Source organism: Anguilla anguilla, chromosome 11 (assembly GCF_013347855.1).
Source record: "Anguilla anguilla isolate fAngAng1 chromosome 11, fAngAng1.pri, whole genome shotgun sequence".
Taxonomy (NCBI): Eukaryota; Metazoa; Chordata; class Actinopteri; order Anguilliformes; family Anguillidae; genus Anguilla; species Anguilla anguilla.
Window position 1 is genome coordinate 26,690,120 of NC_049211.1, and position 17,336 is coordinate 26,707,455.

The window sequence follows — 17,336 nt, forward strand, 5'->3', positions numbered from 1 at the left end:
TGCTGTGTCTTTAGAGAAAATTAGGCAGGCTGGCCACTGCTGGGAAGATTCACCACTGTTCCAAGTGTTCTCCATTTGGAGATAATGCTCTAACTGTGGTTCGGTGGAGTCTCAGAGCCTTAAAAATGGCTTTATAACCCTTTCCAGACTGATAAATTTCACCAACTTTTTTTCTCATCTCCTCTGAAATTTACTTTGATCGTGGCATAGTGTGCTTGTAGAAACTTTGTGGTGACTACTTTGATGGTGAGGTATTACTTGTACACATAGGTGATATGGGTGTTTAATTACGGGGTGTAGCACAGTGGGTAAGGAACTGGGCTTGTAACCAAAAGGTCGCAGGTTCGATTCCCGGGTAAGGACACTGCCGTTGTACCCTTGAGCAAGGTACTTAACCGGAATTGCTTCAGTGTATATCCAGCTGTATAAATGGATACAATGTAAAATGCTGTGTAAAAGTTGTGTAAGTCGCTCTGGATAAGAGCGTCTGCTAAATGCCTGTAATGTAATTACTTTTCCATTGAATAAATTAAATTTAAAAAAAAATGTTTTGTGTTTACTGTTTTCCTTTCTCTAATATTACATCTTGTCTAAGATCTGAAACCATTCAGGGTAACAATTATTTAATCATAGATGAAAGGAAGGACAGTGGCAAATAATTTTTCAAGGCACTGTAGGTTATCTGTCTAGTGGTACTTTCTTTAGTTACAATAAAACAAAAGTGTGATTTGTTGGTTTAACATAACACATATTGATTATGAATACCCTCTGTGCCTTCTTGGTGGTACCACATTTTTGTAGTCCTGACAGTTACACTGATGTTCTCCACTTAGGTATGCCACTCTGGATAAGAGCATTTGCTAAGTGATTGCAATGTACTGTTTTGATGTCTAGCCAAGGGCAAGGGCACTATGGTATTGAAAAAGTCAGTGCACCTTGTATGGGAGGAAACATTGGTGCTTTGCTCCTTAGTAGTGAGACCTTTTAGATATATTTGTGCAAACCATGGGTCTCAATAAACGCAAGCCATATCTGTGACATTTGGAGATTTGGTCTAATGTCTGTATAAGAAAATTCCATATGTAATTGATAGGAGACTCAACTATCATGCATATCCAGTCTCATATTACTCTCATTTTTCAGACTGTGTTTGCCAGGGTATCTATGATATCTCATGAAAGCTATTTTAGGATTTATTCCAACATGAGAAATCAGGAAACCAATTTCATCACAAATTGCTTCAATTCTTAATTACCTTGCTCAGAATGTTAAACAGCACTTATGTATGCATGGACTAAAATTGGTTTGTTTGCATGTGTGTGGGTGCACGCGCGCACACACACCCACACATACACATACACACACACAAATGGTGTAATTAACAAATACATAGTAAATTCGCTTGACTAAAGCCGTGGGTGCGAATGAAATGTTTTTCACGTTTACCTATTGTATAAAAAAATGGCAGTATCCACTGACAAAAAATTAATTCGAAATCATATTTTGTTCTGTGGTTTGACAAAGATATTTTATAAAATAATTTCAAACAATAAAAACTGTTAATGTGTCATTTTGTTGTTAAGGCTGTGGTGTGGGGGTGCCTATAGGGGGTCTTTTAATTTTTTTTTTATTAACCATTGCAGCACATTTGTTTTATGGTTTCATCTAGATATCTAATTACCTTCAAAACCACAATCTGAAATAATAAAATCCTCCTCTGAAGAAAATCTCTGAAAATCTGTTAGTGTTTTTCAGTGGTGGTGGGACTTCTTGGTTTTCAACCTCTATGGAGTGCAGTTATGGTGGCTTTTCTTTTTATATTATTAGATTATTATACGGTCCTCATTGACAGCATTTCAGCCACGATTATACGGGCAAATTTATGCACATCAACTCGCTATACCATCGACAGGTCACTCAAAATTGCTACGAGAAAAGCTCCTTTAAAGCTTCAACAGGGCGAGCGAACATAGACAAATCAAAGTATACGCCCAGAGTCCCGCCTCAATCTTGGCGGGAGCAATGAAATCACAGATCTGCGTTATGCGACCAATGATATCGCGAGTTTTTGGTAGTTCCTGTGTTCCCATTCTGGGACCAGAACATGGATCATAAGCTCAACATCTTGGTGTATGTATTCTTCCTCGAGTTTCACAACATTCAGTACGGTTTCCCGAACGAAAAAAGAACTAACGGAATTAGTAAATTGACATGAAATATTTGTGAACTTGAGAAGTGGATTCGTATGACTTAGATACGGTTTGCATTCTTTGTTTGCTGTTCAGATTAGAGAATTATTTTTTGTTGTGATGAGAGCGTGTGTTCGAATAAAAAAGTGGCGCCCATGGGAGTTAATTTCTCCGTGGTTGAAAATGGCTTCCCTTACCTACCTTCTCTCCCTCTTCATTGCTCCAATCCCCACACTTCTGTTCAAATTACATTTGTAGGAAACTACACAGACAGTGTTGGTTAGACAACTTTATACTTTTTGCAGTATAGACCAGTAAGACCATTTTCCTGCAACAATATCTGGAAAGCTAACATTTGCTAACTAACGTTAGCTCACACCACAGTTTTCGTTGCCAACGCGTTAGCAAGCTTGCTAACTAGAAGGAGCAAGTCTCACTCGTGGATGAGTTCAGAATGGAAGTCATCTAGTGTGTGACCAGAGCATAAATAAAGTTGGTAACATCAAGACCCGGAATATTGTTTAATACAATCTGTCGCCTGTGATCTCATTGGAATCTACCGCGGATGAGTACTTTACTCTGGACTAACAAAAAAAAAGTATCGGACGCAACGTTTGTGTAACGTTAGCGTAAACCACAACTGCTCTTGAAAACCTGCCGGACATAGCTGCAGCTAGGAACCTATCTGGGACATCGAGATCAGAGATTGCGGCGCTCTAAGCCCTGTTCGGATTGTAACGTTACCATGTAAAGGATTTACGTCTGGGACATTATACTTATTAATGAGTTGTTGGCTAAATGCTTAGCTAGCTAGCCACCCACTGAGCACTTACCTGCTCATCATACATATTTTAGCTGGCTCGGTAGCAAGCTGTAGCTACACAAATGAAAGTCGTAACGTTACAAGAAATTTGTTTCAGGAGGATTGCTCTGATGTACGAAAACATTTGGATCGCACTCTGAGAGGTGAGTTAAACAAAAAAAATTGTATCTGCGACAGTTTATCTTGGTGCGTCGTTGCTGTTCGTACTGGATAACCCAAATGAGCAATGCACTTGAGTTTAAAATATGAGCTTGCTAGAATTTAAAGTGCGTGTATATTCCGACTAGCTTGAAGCTAACGTTAGCTAACCTGATTCAAAAGAGCTGTGTAAACAAAAATGTGTTGTAAAGGTGGGTGAAAAGTGTTACAAAGTGTAGTTTTCAAAGTAGCTAACTTACTACATTGCCATGAATTGGTTTATTTATGGGCACGGTTCTGTTTGTCATGGCCGGGAAGGTGGCTTACCTAGCTAGCCAACATTAGTAGCTAGCTAAATTGGCTTAACGTTAGCTACAATTTAGCTTGCCTTGTAGCTAGCTTCCACAAGCTAGCTGTGACAGCTGTGACCAACTTTTAAACATCATCGGTGTTTGTATTATGCGGCAAGTTCGGTTGCAAACTTCAGATGTCCGACAAGATACTGTTTTAGCTCGGCTTGTTATTTGGGCTAGCTGGCGTTTAAACCTAAACCCCGTCTGATGCGTTTTAATAATTCGCAACTAGTCGTTGATTCATAAGCTACGCTAGCGAGCATTATAGCTTGGCTAAGTTGTGTTGTTAATATGAACTCACTGACCATAACCTTGACCACAAAGATCCCCTCCCACGCTTTGGTTATTTAGCTAGCCAGCCAAGTCGATAAACTAGTTAACCGATTTGCAATTACTTTGTTTTCTAGCTAGTCTACGTGACAAGTTTAAGTTATGCTGAAATGAAAACAACATTTGGTTCAGAGAATTGGCGTTCATCTAAGTTTATTAGTTGAGTAGCTACACAGCTTTGGTTAACTTAACATGAATTGCTCTCACCTTGATGGACTGCAGGTAACATTAGAGTAATGTTGGGTTGCTACTGTTAAAACATCACCTTTCCATTTTAAGCTATCTCGTTGAACTAGCTAAATCTTTTGGTCTCACCTTAAGCTTGTTAATCAACATCTAAACTAGCTAGTCGGCAATTTTTAGTTGATTGGAAACAATATTGTAGCTTCCTGGAAAGATAGTTTGTATCGTCCTAACAGATTCAGATTGCAGCCTTTGGCTACAGGAGTATTACCAACTAGTCTAACGCTAGCTTGATGGCCAAGTAAGTAAGCTGGTTAACTGACGTAAGCTAAATGTGGAGTAGTAGAATGTGGTGTTCTAGCTGTTAGATAAGCTAGAATCTAACGTTAGACTAGATATGTTGCCATTAATAATTGTAACTTGGCTAACGTCATTTGTACTCGACATTTTATTCATGGTTAATGCTAGTGGCAGGCCGGTGTGAACATTCATTATGTTAGTATTTCGCCAACTTGGCTAGGTAACTGTCAGTTTGGGAACATATCAGTCATTTGCCCACAATGCTTCTATTTTCTAGTTATGTTTACATGGTTCGTAATAAAACAATCGTTAAGAATTCAAATAAAACATTAAACGGAGTGAATATTAAATGTGTGTTAACGATAGTATTAATCGACGTGGACCCGATCAAAGAAGGCCAGGAGCTTTTTTGGCAAGCATGGCCGCATTTCAGGCGACGCCACTGTCGTGGCTGCCGTCATTTCGCATCAAAGTTTATTCACTCCACTGTGAGTGCGGCGGATCCGTCGTTTTTATACAAAAATACAATGTGAACTGCTTGCTTATTTTAGTTGTGAAGGCCAGGACAACTCTACCAGAATATGTCAAAATAAAACCTGCTCCTATTAGAAGCTGCGCCTTATATCGCAGTAGACTATCAATGTGAACAAACCATGCAATATTGTATGACTAGATAACTTCCTAGCTAATCGCATCCGACAACTTGAATGCTTGTGTGAATATTTGGACTGTTGTTGGTGTAAGGGATAAATCGCAATCAGCATCAAATAAGCAATGGAACACAACTAATACTAATACCGGTACTAATCTAGGGCATACGAGGACATCACCTTCGCATAAACATTATGTGTCAGCCTATTAGTGAAGGTTAACATAAGGTAGCGGTGACGAAAGTTAGGCAAAATTAAGTTTTCAAGTGTCAGCTTCAAATGACTGTGTCCCTTTAAGCTTTTATAGAAAACCTGAAAAAGGGAGGTAATCAAAGAACTGCAGTACACAGTAGTTCTGTACGGGGTACATTGTTTTAGTCTGAACGTGCCACTTGTTAGCAATGCGCATTGGTGTAATGCTGTATGTGTGGCGAGTTTGGTAACCAAATTTGTTCACAAGGTCATTACTACGGTGCGTAACCCACTAAAAGGCCACTTAAACGTACAGAGATCAGCTATTGGTAAACCTTGTTGCATTTTAAGTTACACAGGGTATAGGCTGTGACTCTACCCGAAAACTAGAGCGGTGGTATAAATGCATACGTCTTCAGACTGTTCGACGCGTGTGCGTGTGTGAGGAATGTAATGCCAACCGCCCAGCTAAACGTCTCGTTAAGGTTCAGTTGATTTAGCGCCACAGTGGCTTCAAATTCACTTCCCCTGGTAAAACGGCCTCTTGCAACTGGAGGAAGTGTGGCACTAAAGCGAGGACATGGAGGCAGTTAAGGCTGTGGGATGTGTATGTGTGCGGTGGGCATTTGCTGATTAATTTCCAACCGCGTTTCCTTGATCAGGACTGAAAGTCCCGATAAGACTTGTGGCAAAACCCGAGAGTGTCGTGGGAGCGCTGTTGCCTTATGTTTTTGACGTTGATCTGTAACCACAATGCTTTAATGTCACTACAGTCAACCAGCCATTTGGAAAGTGATTTTTCCCCCAATGTAACATGCTTTAAAATGGTTACAAAAATCCAAAGGTAACTAGACCCACCACTGTTATATCGCCTTATTACTGTTTCGGTTTCATGAACAGTGTCAGCACTTTGTGGCATCGTAAAATATAGGCGTAGTGTGTGATAGCCTTTATTTCACTCATTTTGTTTGTAATTATTGATTCCGTTTACGTTTCGTTTAATTTCCACCTGTTTGTTCTTCAGGGGAAAAATAATTACTTTTACTGTAAATATTTGTCATGTTTGCTTTCTATTGTGATTTCATCGTTTGATATTTCCCTTAGTATGTATCAATGTAAGGCTATTCATTAGATGTACGCACCGATGATGTAAGCAACCCTGTCGCATTAGGTTGAGAATTTTATATTTGAATGTTTACAGTATTTTTGGTTTTGGATCACCTGCATCGGAACTATTGCCTGAGATCTCTGGGTTGCAGCACGACGTACAGGAAGTGAAGCACACGGAAGCTGTAATTTCTTTGTGTATCTGGCTTGGGGGTAGTTTTATTTACAGAAAACAATATTTATAGTCGATGTTATGTGCACCTTCTTAGAAATTTGTCCTCCTGCTTGAAATTATGTTTTGATTTCTAGGTAATATTTAATCGGAATATCCATACAATGCTCAGTGACTATTTGGCAATTATTTGCAAAGAGTTGGCAAGCATTAACAGGCTAGCTAGGTGGCAAGCTAGCCATATATTCCATCTCTCTACGAGTTTTAGAAATGAGCTATGCAGCCATATTTAGTTGTATTTTATCATAGATCTGTGAAGACGGGTCTGGTTATTAACTGAAAGTGCGACTATACGATGTATTCTTGACTTCAGTTGGTTGAGGTTTGTGCTTAAAATGGTTATCAGTGGTTACATTTGCGTATTCAGCTAGGAGGCTATGAAGGTGAAAATAATCGGGGAATAGTGAAACCGTTGTCTTGCTCACATGCCCAGATGACTACATGACTACAGGTAATTACATTTTGTCTGCTGCGATGGAGCCAACTAAAACGATATGTAGCTAGATGTCTGTCTAGTTAGCTTGATGTAAGCTGGTGCAGTATACAAACGCAGAAAGTCTGTTCAGTCACGGTATATTTAGCAAAATGAGGGAAATTGTTAAACGACACTTTTCGTTTAAAAAACGGGACGCTTGTAACATTGTTCTTTGTCCAAAAAATAGGCGTTGTGCTGATGAATGGAACCCACTAGCCTTACCTGTATATGAATTAGTCGCGCACGAGATATGGGAACTTGACATTTCGGCCGTAGAACTACTTGCGTGTCCTGCAGTGTTTTGCGCCAAATCCTGCCATTGAGTGGTCAATGCAATAAGAAGGGACACTAAACAGTGCACAGGCATTATGTGACCACCTCATAAATGACGAAATTGCACTTGTTTGGAATCTCGCATGTGACTGTCCCTGTGCTGCGTTGCAGGTCTCTCTTTGAGGGAGATCACAAGCGGAGGAAGGGATGGATGAGCAGAAATCAAACTGCGAGGAGAATGACTCTGAAACGGCAGGTAAGCGTCCATGGAGAGACCGGAAAGCTTTAGAAGAACAGCTTGCATTCTGGGTTGATTATGTGTGAACAGGTCATCCTCAGGGCAGTGTCGGGGCGTTTCTTATAACAGGCTATTTGGCGCATATTTAAAGCATTATTCAGGAGGTTTTGTCTGTACTGGATATCTCACAGCTCATGTCGTGTTGTGCAAGAGCCATTTACTAAATTGAGTTATAGAACATCTGCAAAATATCAGTGATAATCGTAGTAACTAATTTTGTCCCTATTTAAATAATAACGTTAATGTTGCTGTTGTTGTCATTGTTGTTGTTATTATTAATAAGCCAAAAGTGAGCTTGTGATGGGGGTACTGTTGCTGTATAGGATGCCAGATCTAGTTCTGTTAGCAGTTTACTGATGGTGCATGTTAAACATATTTCAGGAATTGGTAGAAAGGAAAGGAGGCACGAAACTGGAGGGTGCATGGCATGTGGAGGGGTGGAGGGAGGGAGGGTGGGGTGTAGGGAGAGAGATGTGTGAAATGTGCAGAATCAGGTGGGATGGTAGAGACTTGCTCAACTGTAGCCTATGCAGAGATGAAAATGGCACTCCCGGTGCGTAGCACTTTGAGCCGTGCCGGGTCTTACTGGAAGCAGATTACCAGCTGCCGGCCACACTAACCTGCTTTTCTAAAACATGGAATTGCTCAAACCGCTGTGCATTCAGCCTGCTCTGAACGCGAAGGGCGTGTTTTCCGCTTCGCTCACGCACGCGCCTGTTTCCCTGCAGCTGATGACGGCGCCTCCTCGACGCAGCCGGACCCGCCCCATGCTGCGGAGGCACTCCCGGTGACCACGCCCGTGCACACGCCCAGCGTGCCCGCGTAAGTCTCCGCCCTGTCCAGAGACCGGGCGACCGCTCTTTCCCCCGGCTCCAGGGGATAACATTGTTGATATTTCACTGACTGTCATGAAAACCTTTGTGCTCAGGTTTAAAAAAATATTTTATGTCCAAAATAGTTAGGGGTTTGGAGTTGTATTGAGAGACCTGGTCCTGGAACAGCCTTCATTTTCTGGGTTATTGAGGCCATTCTTATATTGCTTTATTATTTCTCTGCTACACTTGTGATGTAGCTTACTGCACAGTTTTTATGAACTCCTTGAATTTGAGAGAATGTGACTTTCAAAAGGACTTTGAAAGTTCTTCAGTTTCTGGAATAGGTCAGCAGGGGAACCCCTTTTAACTGTTCCGCTAGCATAAAACTTGTTTTAAGAATGACTGCAACAGAATTTATTTTCCTTGTAAGAGTTCACTATCTTGTTTTTGTAGATAATCTTTGTTCTGGGTGTGACCTATACTGTGTGAGCTTTGCAAGTTAATGATCTTGATTCTTTTTTTTTTTTATTGTGCTGTGATATTTTTTATGCCTTATGATAAGAATGAACATATTGGGCTGCAATGTTAATTGTGTAATATTGACATAAATATTATCTACAAAGCTAGAATGTTTCTAATTGCAGTTGACCTAGATTTGTCAAAGCTATGAGCTTGCCTTTTTGTGATGGGAGGTTTCGTGGATCTGAACTCCTCTGTTATGCATGTAACGTCTGGCTCTGCCTGAAGATGGCGCTGTGGTTAATCTCGTGCCTGCGCTCTGTCTGCGCAGGGAGAGCGGTCGGGTTTGTGCACTCTGCAACTGTGCCGAGCCCAGCCTGCATGGCCAGCGGGAGCTCCGGCGATTTGGCCCGTCCCCCAGCCGCCCCGCCCCGGACCCCCCCTCCGCCCCGCCTCCGCCCCCCGGGAGCGACGACCTGTCCTCCATCGGCTTCCCCGACTCCACCTCCGCTGCCTCGCTCTTCGACGACACAGGTGTGCTTGGAGGGGCGGAGGGAGACCACTTTGGAGTACATTTTGGGTCATTTTAGAACGCCGTTAGTGTTTCGAGCATTTCAGCCATCTTTGTCCCAATAGTTGTTTTGTGCATTATGCAATCATCAGAATTATTAATGTTAAAAAATTGTCAACAGTCAGTTAAATTTGGGTGAACTGATTTGATTCTCACACAAACAATGTCTGGAGAAAAATGTTGAATATCCTTATTTTTGTGTAGTGCACATGTTGCACATATCACACATCGCGCGGACCAGTGCATGCGTTTGCACATGTGCACCTCCCTGCGTGTGCACGCGTGACTGCGTAGCGGCGCTGACCCCGCTGCGAGGTTGAGTCACGGCGCTAATGGACACCGGGAATAGTTTAGCCGCGCCTGCGCGGTGGCGCTAACGCTGTTGTGTGAAATCGTTTTCACTCCGCTGTCGCGCAGGGCACTGTTGGGTCCACCACTGGTGTGCTGTCTGGTCCGAGGGCGTTGAACATGGCGACGACCAGGAGCCGCAAGGCGTGGATAACGCCGTCATCTCAGGGATACAACAGGTCAGCCCCAAGCCCCCAGCCAGCCTCACGTTATCTCAGCACTGTTGGTTAATGCTAATCAACTTCACTGAGTGTCTGTGGTCCCTTTGGAATAGATGTGAGACAGCAATGCTAACTTAATTTAGAGCTTAATCTTTGACTGCCTCGTTGCATAGACAATCTCTATGAGCTATGAGTTTGATTGACGTGTTTGTGTCCCCCCCCCCCCCCCCCCCCCCCACAGCGGTGCGAATACTGTAAAAGGCTGGGAGCAACCATTCGGTGCCAGGCAGAGGGGTGCTCACGGACCTACCACTTCCCCTGTTCGGCTGCCAGTGGTTCCTTCCAGTCCATGAAGCAGCTGGCCCTCCTGTGTCCGGAGCACATAGAGAAGGCCATGGAGCTCGGTACTGTGACATCACAATGGAGTAGTCTGTAAAGGTTCCCGATTGGCTGTGGAGCCGAAGCCTGACTGCCCCGTCTCCCCCTTGTGTTTAGCGAACGAGGAGGCGCGGTGTTCCGTGTGCGATTCGGCGGGCGAGCTGGCGGACCTGGTGTTCTGCACGGGGTGCGGGCAGCACTACCACGCGGCGTGTCTGGAGATCAGCGCCACGCCCCTGCAGAGGTCCGGCTGGCAGTGCCCTGAGTGCAAGGTCTGCTTGACCTGCAGGTGAGGAGGCGCGATGTTTGCTGCTGGCTCCTGTGAGAATTTGCCTGGGCGTGTCTGCGTGCACGTCAGGGTTTTTACAGTCCAGTCCAGTCCTGAAGGGCCCTGGCTTTTTGCTGCTTTTTAGCGCTTAAGCTTTTCATTTAAAGGCATACTATGCAGGATTGTTAGCCTTGTTGTGACCCTCTGCGATTCTCTTTAATCCTGACCGCTCACCTCTGTTGTTATATTTTGCGTTTGTGTGCTTTTTGCGTGTGTGAGTATTTGTGTTGCATTGTGGGAGCTCAGGGTTAACCGTGCGGTGTTGCGTTGGTTCACAGGCAGCCTGGCGAGGACTCCATGATGCTGGTGTGTGACGCCTGTGATAAGGGCTGCCACACCTTCTGCCTGCAGCCTGCCATGCACTCCCTGCCCTCTGAGCCCTGGAAGTGCAGGGTGAGAGACGGCCTCCGTATACCTGACACGCATACTCACACACACACGCGCACACACACACACACGCACACGCACACGCACACGCACACGCACACGCACACACACAAACACACGCACACCCCCCTCACTACAGCAGCAAGTGCATCAAAGGCATCAACAATGACCAAAAAACTCCCATTCTCCCTTTCTTAATCTCACCCTTCCCTTTTAACTCTATCTCCCCCTCCCTTTCTCCCTCTCTCTCCCCCCCTCCCTCCCTCTCTCTCCCTCCCCCTCTCTTTTGCAGAGGTGTCGCGTGTGCAGCGAGTGCGGGGCGTGTGGCTCCGCCCTCCAGGACTCTGCTCATTGGTTTGAGAACTACACTGTCTGCGAGAGCTGCCAACAGCAGCGCGCCTCCATCTGCGCAGTCTGCAGCAAGGGCCCCGCCCCCGAGGCCTCCCTGTGCCCCTGCCACACCTGCCACAGGTGGGTCATTCGGCTGCAGGACCCTTTACCCAGGGCTCAGTCTTACCTGCCACAGGTGGGTCATTCGGCTGCAGGACCCTTTACCCAGGGCTCAGTCTTACCTGCCACAGGTGGGTCATTCGCCTGCAGGACCCTTTAACCAGGGCTCAGTCTTACCTGCCACAGGTGGGTCATTCGCCTGCAGGACCCATTAACCAGGGCTCAGTCTTACCTGCCACAGGTGGGTCATTCGGCTGCAGGACCCTTTAACCAGGGCTTGGTCTTAGCTGCGGTTCGTAGCAGGATCTCAGCCTTCAGCGTGACTGACCCTGTCTTCCTGTGTAAAAGCGGTGAATATTGGTGACTAGGGCGCCTGCAGTCTGCCTGCGCCAGCAAGTGCCAGCCGCAGCGGCTGGGGACAAGAATTTTGGGAGAACGTGTGCTAGTCCACGCTCCCTTTAAACTTTGTCCTCCATCGTACCGTTGACAGACCCTTGAATACAGTTGGAGAATGGATGCGGCTGACTACGGATTTGAACCTGCAAAATGTGGGTCCCATGTCAGAAAAAATTCTGAATAATTCAGAATTATTTTATTGGGTGTCGGTTTTTGCAGAGTGATTTGTGGAGTTGTTTTTGGCTTCACCGTGAGGCGTCTCGGGGTACTGCAGTTTTATACATGGTTGGCATGTTTGCAGCAAGTCTGTCAAAAGATTTCTTGACACTGGAATATAATGAAGAGTACATTGATTGGCGGGGGTGACCCTTGTGTTGATGGGTATTGTAGTCCTTCGTATGCCCGCTCTGCTCTGCCCTGACTTCCACTCCTTTTGGTTCTGCCCCTTCCAGGCTGGTTCACAGTGAATGTGCCTCTCTGCTGGACTCCGAAGAGGGCAAGTACACCTGCTCCCTCTGCCAAACACCACCACAGGCAGAGGGCGCCGTGGAGCCTGGCGAGACCGTGACCCAGATGGAGCAAGAGGAAGAAGTTGAGCCCGAGAGGGAAACACCCATGGAGTTGGGTAAGACGGGTGTGGCCACAGACCCAGTGAGGTTGGGGGAAGGGGGTGTCATAACTTAGAAGTATTTTATCCATTTAAAAAAATGTCTTAGTTCTATCTGAAGGGTGAGACCATTTGTAGTCAGGTTTGTTGTCAATGTGTGTGTTTGGCGCAGATGGGGAGGCGGAGGCAGTGGACATGGTGAAGGTCCCGGACAACACCGTAGAAGAGGTCCCGCCCCCACACACCACTGAAGCTCCGCCCTCACACAACACAGAGGCTCCGCCCCCAGAGTCATCTGACACCACACCTCTGGAGACGATGGATGCCCCACCTCCGGAGATGGTGGAAGCCGTCCCGCCGGAGACGATAGAGGCCCCGCCTCCAGAGACGATAGAGGCCCCGCCTCCAGAGACAATAGAGGCCCCGCCTCCGGAGACGATAGAGGCCCCGCCTCCAGAGACAATAGAGGCCCCGCCTCCGGAGACGACGGACACCTTGACTCTGGAGACGATTGATGCTCCGGCCCAGGAGACGACGGACGCCCCGCCCCAGGAGATGATGGACGTCTCGTCTCTGGATACGACCGATGCTCCGCCCCCAGACACGATTGACACGACGCCCCCGGGGACGACGCCCGCCCCGCCCGCAGAGATGACGGACGCCCTGCCCTTAGAGACCAAAGGGGCTCCACCCCAGGAGTTGACGGACATCACACCTCCGGAAACGACTGACCTTCCCCAAGAACCGCCCCCCTCAGGTGAAAGGGGGGTCTTGCCCATGATTCTCATTGCTCGGTTTATCATGCAGCTAATCGTTATGATCAGTTCATATTGAACTGCCCCGACCCTTTTATATGCTCAAGGAGCAGAATATCACATTCACTTCCCTGTGCCTTTATTTATGGAGCCTTCTGTTAACCCTTTGAGGTGTCTGAGTGGTGTGATTAGAATGCTTGTATTGTTTAATTACTCACAATGTAGGGGATATATAGAATTGTTCTTTGCTTGAGCGCCTCCTGCTGGCTGTCCGGGCGCTTGTGACCAGCTCTCGCTGCACACTGCTCTGCACGTGTGCGGCTTGCGGTGTGAAATGAAGCAGCTGGCTGGCTAGCGTGTGTTTGGGGCTAGCGTGGGTTGCCTTCACTCTCCTGAGCCGGCAGCAGGGGCCGTGTATCAGCTGCTTGTGTATGGGTTGCGTTTTGGACGTATTGCTCTTTGTTATTGTTATAATTGTTATTCTCAGTTCAGGTGGGATTGGAGATGCCAAATTAAAAAAATGAATTAATAAAAAGAACCCTATGAAATTTAATAGATTTTTTTGTGTCTTTGCTTGAGCAGAAGTAGGCGGAGCCTCAGGACCCAGCCAATCGGAAACCTGCCCGGCCCCTGCTGTTGGTGATGAGGGAGAGGCTGTGGGTGGGACCGATCTGCAGACCCAGCACAGCCCCTCCCCTGAAGTGAAGGAAGAGCCCCAGACTGACGTACAGGAAATGGAAACGGAGGGAGCCGCCGCACGGGGAGGGGCCAGCAGCCCCACGCCAGAGGAGAGGGAGGAGTCTAGCACCGATACTCCGACTCCGCCTCCATGCAGCCCCTTAACCCCGCCCACCATTCCCCTGGAACAGGAGCATGTTTCCATGGAGGGGGAGGTGTCCGAACCTCAGGAGCCAACGGAGGCGGAGCCGAGGACTAGCCCTGCCCCTTCGGCGCCGGCTCTGCCCGCCGTCGACATGGAGACGGGAACCGGCCAATCCGAAGAGGAGGAGGATGAGGAGGAAGAGGAGGAGCCTGCAGCGGAGGCGGCCGGTGGAGACGGCACACTGGCCGTGCGCGTGAAGGTGGAGCCTGGGACCCAGGAGGAGGAGGAGGAGGAGGAGGGGCCTAAAGCGGAGCTCCTCCTGGACGACGCCTCCAACATGAGCCACGGCGACGGCGACGGCAGCAGCAGCGGCTTCCTGGGCTCTCCCGCCGAGCCCGACGGCCAGTCCGTCTCCATGGAGCTCAGCCTGGTCCCCGCCGGGCGGTCCCGGTCCGACTCGCTGCTCACCGAGACCGACGACTCGCTGCCCTTTGACCCCCTGAAGCCCGACGGGGACAAGGTCAAGCGCAGGGGCTCCCCCGGCCGCTCGCGCATGAAACAGGTGCCCCAGAATCTGCGACTCAGTCATACGAGTAACACTGCTCTTTCTGTGTTGATCTAGTGCGAGCCCACCCTGTAGCACTGCTGCTCCTTGCCCTAATTGAGCGCACGCTCTTATCCGGCTTGAGTGGGTTGTTTTGCTGTACGATGAAAGAGCTTAGCTTGCTGAAGTGGTAGTTAAACCAGAAGAGGGTTTGAAATGTGTGTGCATTGCCGTGCTTCACTCCGCTTCTTCAGCGTGCTTTTCCCTCCTCCTGGATTTTTAGGGACGGAGCAGCGGTTTCCCAGGGAAACGGCGGCCCCGCGGCGGTGGCAGCGGGAGGGGGCGTGGCCGATCGCGCCTCAAAGCCATGGCGTCCTGCATCGATGCGTTTTTGGTGAGTAAGAGCAAAATGCACACGTCTTTCACTTGCGCGTGCACACACACACACTCAAACACGCACAAACTCACACAGACACACATGCACTTACACACAGACACTCACACACAGACACTCACACAGACACAGACTGAACGTACTGAACTGATCTGTTAGCCAGTTCCTGTTGTGTTTATCGTTATGTGTGGACAGCATCATTCTGTGATCATTACAGATACGGTTTCTGTAGTGGATGGGCTTATCCAGCTGCGTCAGCACACGGGCAGTGTGACCGTCACGGTGCAGACAGCCTCGTGACCGCTCTTATGAAACGGCACATTCGTTGAGCATGTTGTTCCCTCCCCCTGCAGCTCAGCATGACGGCGGACACCGGACTGACCAAAGAGGAGGAAGAGGAGGAGGACGACACCATGCAGAACACCGTGGTGCTCTTCTCCAACACCGATAAATTTGTCCTGCTGCAGGTGCGGCCGTCGCCTCGAACCCGATTCCCACACTGCCGAAAATCCTCCTCAGATTTTACAGAAGTAGAAAGTTGAAGGCCCTTGAAAATGAGCTCATTCCGGAGTCGCTTTCGAGCGCTCACCGTTTTTTGAGAAATTTTGGTTGTGTTGGAAAGTCTGTATTCTATATAACCCACTCAGCTTGAAAGATCTGATCTTGTGCTTTAATTCTCAGGGATATAGACAGTTTCTATATTGATTTCTTGCCAGTCTGTAACACTGGTGGTACAACCTTACTTGGCATCCTTTAATGAAGGGATCTTCAGAGTTGGTGATAAACCAGGGAGGGCGTGGTCCTCAGCCCCGCCCCGCCCTGCTCCATGGGGCGGTGCTGTGACTGTGAAGGCCCTGACCCTGCTGCTCTCTCTCTCTCTCTCTCCCTGCAGGACATGTGCGTGGTGTGCGGCAGTTTTGGGCAGGGTGTGGAGGGGCAGCTGCTGGCCTGCGCGCAGTGTGCTCAGTGCTACCACCCGTACTGCGTCAACAGCAAGGTGAGCCCTTTCCACTGTCTGCCCCCCCCCCCCCATCCCGCTAACTTCCTCTTCCTGCTCTTACGGGTCACATGCGCTGTTGGCTTTCTTGTTGCTCCGCTCTTAATTGGACAGTCGAAGCGGATGATGATGCTTTGAGAGCAGGCTGCTGCTCTCTCCAGGTCCAGGGCTGGGACTCCTGCTCTTGTCGAACAACCCTACTTCATATTTAATTTAATAATCACATTTAATAGGAGCTTTATTTGGGTATATTTTTGTCATGTTATGACACTTGATGTCACTTCTCTCAAATCGAAGCCAAATGCGGCTCAGATTCGGTGAGTGATTGAGAGCCCCTGACGGTCTCTCTGCTGCCCCCTGCAGATCACTAAGATGATGCTGCGGAAGGGCTGGCGGTGTTTGGAGTGCATCGTGTGCGAGGTGTGCGGCAAGGCCTCGGACCCCGCCCGCCTGCTGCTCTGTGACGACTGCGACGTCAGCTACCACACCTACTGCCTGGACCCGCCCCTCCACACCGTGCCCAAGGGCGGCTGGAAGTGCAAGTGGTGCGTGCCCGCCCCCTCCACCGGAGTGGGAGGAGCCTACAGGATCTCCCCTAGTGATTGGAAAAGCAGTACAGTCACACCAAAAATGGGCAGAGCTATAGTTAGCAGTAAATCACTCACTCAAGAACATTTTGGTCTTCACAACTAAATCAGAGTTCAGATCAGTGTATTACAGGGAGTATATTGGAGCGCCACCCTAATGTGGACTTTGAAGCTCAGTGTTGAGGGGTCCTGATGAGCTCCGTCAGTCTGGCCTGGCTGGTGCTCTTATGTTTGATTAGCATGAGGTGTGAGGATTAGGCTGTTTGCACTGTTATATTTCACCACTTTGTTGAAAATGCCTTGTGTTTCTGGGTTAATTGTTCTTGATTAAAAACACGATGAATACAGTAGATAGAAGAGGAGAGAAACCAGTACCAACCAGTTACTTTACAGATGAAATCAAAAACAGACAACTATTTTATTTATTCAGTTTTCTCTCTCTCTCTCTGTCTGTGCAGGTGTGTGTGCTGCATGCAGTGTGGCTCCAGCTCGCCTGGTTTCCACTGCGAGTGGCAGAATAACTACACGCACTGCGGGCCCTGTGCCAGCCTGGTCACCTGTCCCGTCTGCCGCCAGAGCTTCATGGAGGAGGAGCTGCTGCTGCAGTGCCAGCACTGCGACCGGTGGGTACCGCCCCCTGCCGGGCGGGGACTCAGTGAGGGCGGAGTCTGATTTAAAGCGTTTGGACTCTAGCTCTGCTGCTCTGCTGGAAACCTTTAAATATTCACCACACCAGTTTTTTATGCTTTTCTCCCTGGCGCCATTGTGGCGAATATCGGCTAAGCAACTAAAG

The 17,336-nt window shown here is 47.7% G+C and overlaps 1 protein-coding gene across 2 annotated transcripts in view; it reads left to right on the plus strand.

Moving 5' to 3' along the window:
* The first annotated feature begins 2,119 nt into the window (after window positions 1–2,119).
* kmt2d (lysine (K)-specific methyltransferase 2D) overlaps window positions 2,120–17,336 on the plus strand; it is a 46,969-nt gene continuing 31,752 nt past the window's right edge. The window contains exons 1-17 of one of the 2 annotated variants that reach the window (XM_035380631.1): window positions 2,120–3,155; window positions 7,417–7,501; window positions 8,272–8,365; window positions 9,149–9,351; window positions 9,806–9,915; window positions 10,139–10,301; window positions 10,393–10,564; window positions 10,882–10,996; window positions 11,283–11,461; window positions 12,289–12,461; window positions 12,616–13,200; window positions 13,781–14,583; window positions 14,849–14,959; window positions 15,313–15,426; window positions 15,852–15,956; window positions 16,320–16,501; window positions 17,002–17,166. In XM_035380631.1, coding sequence (XP_035236522.1) covers window positions 7,453–7,501; window positions 8,272–8,365; window positions 9,149–9,351; window positions 9,806–9,915; window positions 10,139–10,301; window positions 10,393–10,564; window positions 10,882–10,996; window positions 11,283–11,461; window positions 12,289–12,461; window positions 12,616–13,200; window positions 13,781–14,583; window positions 14,849–14,959; window positions 15,313–15,426; window positions 15,852–15,956; window positions 16,320–16,501; window positions 17,002–17,166 — 3,323 coding nt within the window. In that variant the 5' untranslated portion in view covers window positions 2,120–3,155; window positions 7,417–7,452. Of the gene's footprint in view, window positions 3,156–6,279; window positions 6,949–7,416; window positions 7,502–8,271; window positions 8,366–9,148; window positions 9,352–9,805; window positions 9,916–10,138; window positions 10,302–10,392; window positions 10,565–10,881; window positions 10,997–11,282; window positions 11,462–12,288; window positions 12,462–12,615; window positions 13,201–13,780; window positions 14,584–14,848; window positions 14,960–15,312; window positions 15,427–15,851; window positions 15,957–16,319; window positions 16,502–17,001; window positions 17,167–17,336 lie in introns of those variants that run through there. The other variant, XM_035380633.1, reaches the window with a different exon arrangement.